At 41.3% G+C, this 8,917-nt stretch overlaps 1 protein-coding gene across 1 annotated transcript; it reads left to right on the top strand.

Annotated features, from left to right (window-relative positions):
- The first annotated feature begins 1,082 nt into the window (after positions 1 to 1,082).
- On the top strand, positions 1,083 to 8,711 carry adra1ab (adrenoceptor alpha 1Ab). Its single transcript, XM_068335152.1, has 2 exons — positions 1,083 to 2,035; positions 7,606 to 8,711. The coding sequence occupies exons 1-2, from the start codon at positions 1,114 to 1,116 to the stop codon at positions 8,034 to 8,036; spliced, it is 1,353 nt and encodes a 450-aa protein (XP_068191253.1). The 5' UTR covers positions 1,083 to 1,113; the 3' UTR covers positions 8,037 to 8,711.
- Positions 8,712 to 8,917: the final 206 nt, after the last annotated feature.

Here is an 8,917-nt window from a genome sequence, read left to right as displayed (position 1 = left end):
GTCATCCTGAAATTGAGTTAGAGCCCAGCTTCCAGTCTCTAGATCTTCAAAGAAGCCATCAAGGCTTCAAATGAGTGTTTGCTCCTAACGGAATCCTTACTTTCCAGTCTTCTTCTCCTTTATTTATTTTATGGCTAGTTTTCTCATAATGACATAGATGATTCGCTTTACCCCCCCTTAGGATTATTTCTGCCACTGTGATGTCCTCGTCATTACCCCTGTTGTTTTTGATTATATATCTTGTTCCTTTTTTTTGTTTCCTATTATGATCCCCGGCTCCCCTTCTGACTAAGAGCTCCATTTTCCTCCTCGCAATCACTGGGAATAGATATTTTCCTGTAATTGTTCTGTCTGGTTAAGTAAAGCATAAACAAAGATTTGATATTAATAATGGGATGTTTCATGCTTGCCAGCTTTTTGTTTGCAGAAGCAAAAAGGCAAGTGGGCCTTAATGTTTTTTTGGATGAAAGAGAATTTGTGAATGCCACTTAATTCATTCAACCATAACCTCTGTTTTCCCTAATGTGTCTGTAATGAAGGGTGAATAATTTCCACATTGAAAGACTTTTTCTTCTGGAAACAGGGCTGTTGAATGATATTTCTACCTTTTAATCATGACTGGGTGCTGCAGGATGATTATTTTGGCAACGTAACAATGGCCGTAATGGCTTTTATTTTATCTATAACTTTTTATTTGTTGTAATACTGCCAACAACAGAACTGAGGTTAAGATCCTATTTGGGGTTTTCAGGAAATCTGTGGAGGTGTTGTTCAAAATACTTCTCTTTCTGCTTTTAACAGGTTTTCCACATTAAATCTGTCAGTGTGGACAAGCATGAAGACCTGGAATCCATCAGCCACTGCCTCTTAAAGTGTGCTTGTCATTTGTTCTACCCTATTTGGGACTGCAAATGATGAACCGCATGGGAGTTTTTCTTTCTATCAATTTTACTTCTCGCCAAGGAGCCCAAGCCAAATACACGACTGGTGGAGTTTTGGAGTCACTTCATCTACAAGTAAACCTTGAGGGCAAGTTATGCGGCAGGAAAAATATTTATCCTCAGAAGGGGTAGAAAGCGTTGGCGAGTACGGAACAGATGAGTGCGATAACTGATGAAAATGATTTCTGCTGAGAACATGAGCGTTTCATCTGCAGCAGAGCTCTGTCCCAACTGCAGCTCCGTTACCTACCCAGAGGTGAATGTAGCCAAGGCGTTGGTTTTGGGATTGGTATTGATGTTGTTTCTTGTGTTTGGGGTCCTTGGCAACATCCTGGTCATCCTGTCTGTGATTTTTCACAACCACTGGCGCTCTGTCACTCACTATTTCATCGCCAACCTGGCAGCGGCGGACCTTCTGCTCAGCTCTGCCGTACTTCCCTTCTCCGTCACCTCCGAGGCTCTTGGCAGATGGGTGTTTGGGCGATCCTTCTGCAGTGTTTGGGCTGCCCTGGACGTCCTCTGCTGCACTGCTTCCATTCTCAGTTTATGTGTGATCTCTATCGACCGCTATCTGGCCGTCAGCTACCCGTTGCGCTACCCTGCTATAGCTACGGGGAGGCGAGGCCTGACTGCAGTGGCTGCGCTCTGGGGCCTTTCGGCAGCCATATCTGTGGGGCCCCTTTTTGGCTGGAAAGAGCCAGACCCAGAAGATGAAACGGTGTGCCGAATCACGGAGGAGCCCGGCTATGCTGTGTTCTCAGCACTGGGATCATTTTACATACCTCTGGCCATCATCCTGGCCATGTACTGCAGGGTTTACACAGTGGCAAAGAGAGAGACAAAAACCCTCAGGAAGGGAAGTGAAGGAGACATGTTTGAGACGGAGGGAGTGACGCTGAGGATACACAGAGGAAATGCTGCTCAGATGGAAAAGCAGGAGGATAATAAAATTCCTGTGAGACATGAATGCGCCAAATTTTCCTTGCGCAAGATGCTTAAGTTCTCACAAGAAGAGAAGGCAGCCAAGACCCTGGGCATCGTTGTTGGGTGCTTCATTCTGTGTTGGCTCCCTTTTTTCCTGGTTTTACCCATCGGTAGGTACCCACTAATCTATTTCATTTTCAGCTTGTGGTAACTCATATTTGTTCAGTTCAGTTATGAGAAATATCCTGTTTGCAAGGGCATTCATAATATATTAAACTTATATCCTGAACTTAGATTATATTCTTAAACCTGAACTTTGTGGGCACAAAAATAGAAGTATAATTTCTGAACATTAAAATCCATGAGATATGAAGCGACTTCATTATTCCAACCGTGCTTCAGCATTGATGTAGTAGATACTTCAGGAGTTTGTCCATGCTCCATTATTCCATCAGGGAGTCCCGTCAGTGGTTGAGCAGATTGCTTTAAAAAGACCGTTCTACAGGCCAGGTTCAGAAGAGAGTTGGTGTTGTGCAGGTAAACAAAGGTGTCATTCTTACGTTTCTGTTGACATTCATATATCTGCTCCGTTGATATAATTCGCTTATTAGTGTGCTATAAAAAAAACAAACAGTTTTCCCTAGTTGGTAAAGGACTGACTCATCCCACGATTAGCTGGCACTAATTGCCATTGAGAGGTGATGATCTGTTTGGGTGAGGGTACAAATAACAGCCTGAGGGTTAAGAAAAGGGGAAAACTCTGCACCCACGTCGCCTCCGAGTTGGAGAGGAAGCTGTCAGTGATAGACACCGCGCCACGAGACACAATCTTCAGTCATAATTAAGATTTGCCTTTTATATATTGCTAGCATACGTTAGAGCTTGGCAATGCTATCCACCCATAAATTTATGTCAGGGGAGAAACTGTCAGTCACATATTAAAATGTTAAATGGCTGAAGTGGCTGTGGATCATCAGGCTGACGGGTCTTAAAAGCTCTAAAGGTCTCGGGACATGATTGAAGTAACACTTTGAGAAGCCATTCTTGATATGAAAAGGTTTTTTTTGTTTGTTTTTTTTACTTTTATTCGTTTATTGCTAATAATAGTCAAGCTTTTAGCTGATGTAGATTTATTAATGCAAGACTTGATGCACTACTTTCACTTGATTTTTAAAAACTTTTTTTAATCTGAATGGATGGAACTATTTGAGTTCTTCAAACTGAATTTAGACTTTTTTTGACTAACCCAGAGTGATGGTAAAACAATAATGACATTATGAAAGCTACAAATTTGTACGAAGCACCAGAAAAGTGAACCTTTCAATGACTGACCTTCTGTTCAATTTTTGGAGTGGATAATGTAATGTTCTCTGACTTTAAAGTGATTTTAAATTATTCTGTCATTATATTAGAATGAGATCATAAATAATTTCAATACTGACAGAAGCCAGCTTTATTCTGACTAAAATATAAAATACCTCCCACAGAAATTTGACTTGATCTCACAAAGAAAGTTTTTGTTGCTATCGTCAAACAGCACCGTAGGAGTCAGCTTCAGTTAAAAATATCAGGAGCTCATGAAAGGATGCGTGTCGTGTAGACATTTATTTAACATTCTATTAAATAAATTAAACTGGCCTTTTGTCAGACTGTCACAGATGGTGATAACAGTGATGTTATCAGAAATGTTAGAGTACCATCAAAAACAACTGCTGTGAAGGATAATCTTCGATCTTAATTGCTTCTGAAATAACTCTTATTGCCTGACTGAGATCAGTGAATTTCATTGTGGACTTCTGTGTAATTAGGGGTAGCAGTCTGGCAGCAGTTACCTCCCAGGTCACAGATGGTGAGATTATTGCCGCTGCACAGGCAGAAATCTCATTTAAGGAGGAAGTCAGCTGTATAGGAGGGAGGAAACATGGGAGGAACACATCTGGACAAATAATGTGTTGTCTTTGTTCGCTTCAATTTGACAGTATTGAAGTTATTAACTACAGAATGGAAAACCTCAAGTGGAATCTAAACATGCACAAGGGGGTCGCTTTATGAAAAGTATCAGCTGTGCCATGCTTTAAATTGAAATTGTCATTTGCGTGACTCAAACCATTAACAGCAGTTTGGCGTTGCTGGATTTGACAGTTTGACAGGAGCAAAAAAACAATTTTAAAGAACATTTCACAGTTTAGATGCTGAAAAATCAATGAGGAAACAAAAATCTTCCCATGATTGGCTATATCTATTCTAATTTCTTTACAGATGATTGATAGCACTTGATTAAAATTCAATCAAAATAAGTAGAATTCAACATCCATTCAATTTATGTCTTAACACGTTTGTTGTTGTTGTTTTTACGTAAGAAAAATTCTTAAATATGAGTTTTCCTCCATGAAACACCTGTGGGAAGCGCGCCATGTAAGATTCCTCCTTGTTTTTCATTAGCACCTGATTCGTCTCCAGTATGTCTGTTTTTGTCTCCCTCTAAGATGTAACTCCAAATCTGATCATACATGAAACATCGAATAAGATTAATCACAAAGCAAGGCAGTTGTGATCTGTGATTTTTCTGGGCTCCAGTGACATACAAGTACTCTATCAAAATGTAATACTTAGCAGTAAGTAATTGGCTACATATACTGTATATTCTTGATCTAGATTGGACAGGGTCGTGGTTCCAACCCCTAACATTAGACTGCCTATTAATTAATCTCAAGCGTGATGGAGAAAAATCACCAAAGTAATTAAGATTCATTGGTAGACGTGATGAATATCTGCACCAAATACAAAGGTTGACAGAATACTTTATTAAACGCCAAAAAACATCAGCCTTCACGGTGGCCATGGGGGAAAAACTGCTCTCCCATAGCAATCTGTCTTGTAGTTCTTGAGATGTTTCAGTCAAAAAACAACAGCTAACGGACCAACATTGTAATCTTAAGAGCTGCATCCCTGTCATGGTTAAAAATATCCTCTAGATTGTGCCTTTAACGTGAACATCTCACTGCAAGCCTCCCGTGGTTTAACACTGCAGTTGAAACCACTGTAATTGAAAAGCTGTTGAGGCCTGAAACTGTTGTATGATGTTGCTTTATGATATGTTTCGCTCTTTGAACACATCAGGAAGGACCTTCACTGCTGTGTCTTGACTCTACTGTTTGAGTTTTTCCAAAGGGAAACAAAAAAAATCCAATTACAAGCAAACAAATAGAGCAAATAAAACACTACGTCGGAACAGAATGGTCTGTGATATGAAATGGAATGAACCAAACTATTGCTTTGAAAGCTATTATAGATAACAAGCATGAGGCTTAATGGGCTGTAATGCTAGGAGGCATCCTCAGTCACCCTGAAGCCTCCCAAGGCAGCCAGTCAACGGGGAATTGTTCTGCATTTCAATTGAGACAGACCTTCATGGCTGACAGCATCAAACTCACTGGAGCTCTCAGGTGATGATAGACAGGGGTTCTCAGACTGAAGGGTTGACAACATTAACATACTTCCATTTTGTAATTCCTCCAAATACCTGAAAATCCTGTTTTTTGCCAAAGCAGTTGAAGGTGACTTGACTGCAGAAGACATTTGTCCAAGTGTTTAAAATGAAGTGACTGCCATTTGTCAATAGCAGCTCTATAGAAATGTTGTGAAGCACTGTTATCATATGAAAAACAAAAGTTGTATTCCTGCCAGTGAATTTTAACAACTGCTCTTTTTAAGAAAATATTATCAGTCTTATAGAGGAACGTTTGCTTAAAAGCCTCTCTAGACTTAAATTAAGCTGGTGGAAGATAAAATAAAGTCCCTCTCACCCTTGTGGAGTGGTATCTGTGTGTCATCCTCAAGCTCGGGTCCTCTACCAGAGGCCTGGGAGTCTGAGGGTTCTGCGCAGTATCTTAGCTGTTCCTAGGACTGTGCTCCTCTGGACTGAGGCTTCAGATGTTGTTCCAGGAATCTGCTGGAGCCACTCTTCCAGTTTGGGGGTCACTGCCCCAAGTGCTCCTACTACCACGGGGACCACATTAACCTTAACCTTCCACATCTGTTCCAGCTGTTCTTTCAACCCTTGATATTTCTCAATCTTTTCATGTTCCTTCTTCCTGATGGTGGCATCAGCTGAAATCACCACATCTATCACCACTGCTCTCTTCTGCTCTTTGTCCATCACCACTATGTCCGGTTTGTTAGCCAGTAGCTGTTTGTCGGTCTGGAAGCTGAAGTCCCACAGGATCTTAGCCTTGTTGTTCTCAACCACCTTTGGTGGTATGTCCCATTGGGATTTGGGTACTTCTAGGCTATACCGGGTACAGATGTTCCTGTACACTATCACAAATACTTGGTTGTGCCTTTCCATGTATGCTGAGCTGGCGAGCATCTTACACCCTGCTACCACATGCTGGACTGACTCTGGGGCTTCTTTACATAGCCTGCACCTTGGGTCAGATCTACTGTGGTAGATATTGGCCTCTATTGCTCTTGTACTTAGGGCCTGTTCTTGTGCTGCCATGATCAGTGCCTCTGTGCTGTCTGTCAGTCCAGCTTTATTCAGCCATTGGTAGGTCTTCTTGATATCAGCCACTTCCTCTATCTGACGGTGGTACACGCCGTGTAGGGGCTTGTCCCTCCATGTTGTCTCCTCCTCCACCTCCTCTTCCTCCTCAGGTTTCTGCTGTCTAAGGCATTCACTGAGCAGTTCATCTGTTGGGGCCATCTTCCTGATGTACTCTTGGATTTTTGATGTTTCATCCTGGACAGTGGCCCTGATGCTCACTAGTCCTCGGCCTCCCTCTTTCCGCTTAGTGTACAGCCTCAGGATGCTGGACTTGGGGTGAAACCCTCCATGCATGGTGAGGAGCTTTCTCGTCTTGATATCTGTGGCTTCTATCTCCTCCTTTGGCCAGCTTATGATCCCAGCGGGGTATCTGATGACCGGCAGTGCATACATGTTGATGGCTCGGACCTTGTTCTTGCCATTCAGCTGACTTCTCAGGACTTGCCTTACTTTCATGGTTTCCATTAGCTTGTGGGATTCCAAGGTATTTGTGTATGTGTGTGTGTGTGTGTGTGTGTGTGTGTGTGTGTGTGTGTGTGTGTGTGTGTGTGTGTGTGTATATATATATATATATATATATATATATATGATGTATTAGGCCAACTGCTTAGATTAGAATTTGGATTATCTGGTCATTTATTAAATAATCTATAAAAATAGTAGCTTCTAATTTTAATGGTCATAATAGATTAATGCTAAATAATTCCTCACTGCTGGGCTGCTTGGTTGGATTTATAACAGGATAACTCAAAAATATTCAAGAAATTTTCAGAAAAATTCAGAATCCAATGAATTTTGATGCAGCTCCAGATAAAAGGGTGAATCCCAGAATTTTCCACCTGTTTTTTTTTGCTGGAAGTCAGACAATGATCACTTACATTTTGCAGCTGCTCTGGATAGTGGGGTGGATCCGAGATTTGATTTGATTTTATTAATCCTCCTTTACTGTTAGAAAGACTTTTTTTCCCCAACAATACTAAAAATTCCTGAGATTATTTCTATAAATCTTTCTGGAGGTTTGGATCCTGGAAAAGTAGGCATACATGACGTCCTGGATTGGTTGGCCATGTCACAGTATTTAAGTTAACTGAGTGTTTTTGAGACACAATAAATTGCTGCAAAATATTCTCAAAGGTTTCTCTACGTACCTGAATAATTATTTTTTATTTATTTGTCTATTTGTGTGTTCTCTAGGATCCATCTTCCCATCCTGTAGGCCTTCTGAAACCATCTTTAAGATAACATTCTGGCTAGGTTACCTCAACAGCTGCATTAACCCCATTATCTACCCTTGCTTCAGCCAGGAGTTCAAGAAAGCCTTCCACAATGTGCTTCGCGGCCACTGCCTGAGAACTGGGGCTGCCAAAACCCATTCCATGTCAAATCCATCTGTTCTCTCAGCTGAAAGCAGTGATGCTGCTCCCTCCTGGTGCTGCTGCAAGAAGATTTCAAGCTCATCATCATCTGCCAGTGGTCCAGATCAGGTTGCTCGAATCCAGAGTAAAAGCCTGCTGAAAGCGTGGTGCTTCTCAGCAAGTCGAACACCCTTGCCACAGAAATCCTGCAGTCACGGATCACCCAAGGTCTTACGCCTTTCTCTCAGTATTACTGGAGAGGCTGTATGATTGACACGATCATTCAATGGAAAAACTTTGTGTTGCCTCAAGGCAATTATCAGAACTTTTACATGTGTATTTATACTCTTCTGAGGTGTCAGAATGATGGCTGGCTGACTTGATTCCTCAGAAATCTGAGGTTAGCTCTTTTGCCTTGGAGTCTAATACCAGAATAAATGGTATAAGTGAGTCCTAAACACGTAGGGAAACTAAACAAGGAGTACTTCATCTACACCCAGCAACCAGTGCTGAGCAGTCCTGGAATGCACCTCTGCATATACAAGGAGAAGACTGCGTAATATGAACACATATCAAGAACAAAACAAAAAACACAAGTCTAGAAGCTGGGTTAGTAGGGATAAGAATCTGTGCTTGGCAGTGAGATGAAGAGGTGTGAATAGAAAAGGCTTCATAAGATCTCCAATGCATTTCTGCAAATTGCATCAAATCCCTCAAAGGTGACATACTCATCAGTCCCGGCACAATTAGAATTCACTGACAGCTGTGAGAAAGTGAAGTATAAGTGTGTTTTGTTTTCTGTCATTATGTGTAACTGTTGGTTAAAAGCAGGCAAACATCTCCAGGAGCGTTAATTAAACCTGTGATTGCATTAATGTTATGCTATTGAATAAACTTTCAGTGTTTGGAATCATTGCTTCCAGTCTTAATAAATAATTGAAAAGGTGTCAGATGTTTTTTTTTCCTCACACTGTTTTCTGGGTGAATGACTACATGTGAGTACCTTTTGTTTTCTTGACGTTCTAGAACTTTGTTTTCCCTCAGTGCAAATGCTTGAAACTGAAGCACAAGTCAAGTGACTTGTTTGACGTGCTTGTTTCAATGTAACAGACTGTGTGTCGTCTTTAAAGCTGCTGTCTTTGAACGTCTAG

Source organism: Antennarius striatus, chromosome 15 (genome assembly GCF_040054535.1).
Source record: "Antennarius striatus isolate MH-2024 chromosome 15, ASM4005453v1, whole genome shotgun sequence".
Classification (NCBI taxonomy): Eukaryota; Metazoa; Chordata; class Actinopteri; order Lophiiformes; family Antennariidae; genus Antennarius; species Antennarius striatus.
The sequence above is the reverse complement of the archived record's forward strand: the minus strand, read 5'-3'. Positions and strand labels throughout refer to the sequence as shown.

Bases quoted from the DNA above. Each gene is read 5' to 3' on its own strand.
- adra1ab (XM_068335152.1), top strand. From the start codon at position 1,114: ATGAAAATGATTTCTGCTGAGAACATGAGCGTTTCATCTGCAGCAGAG. The intron at 2,036-7,605 runs GTAGGTACCCAC...TGTGTTCTCTAG, and splicing joins TTTCCTGGTTTTACCCATCG to GATCCATCTTCCCATCCTGT.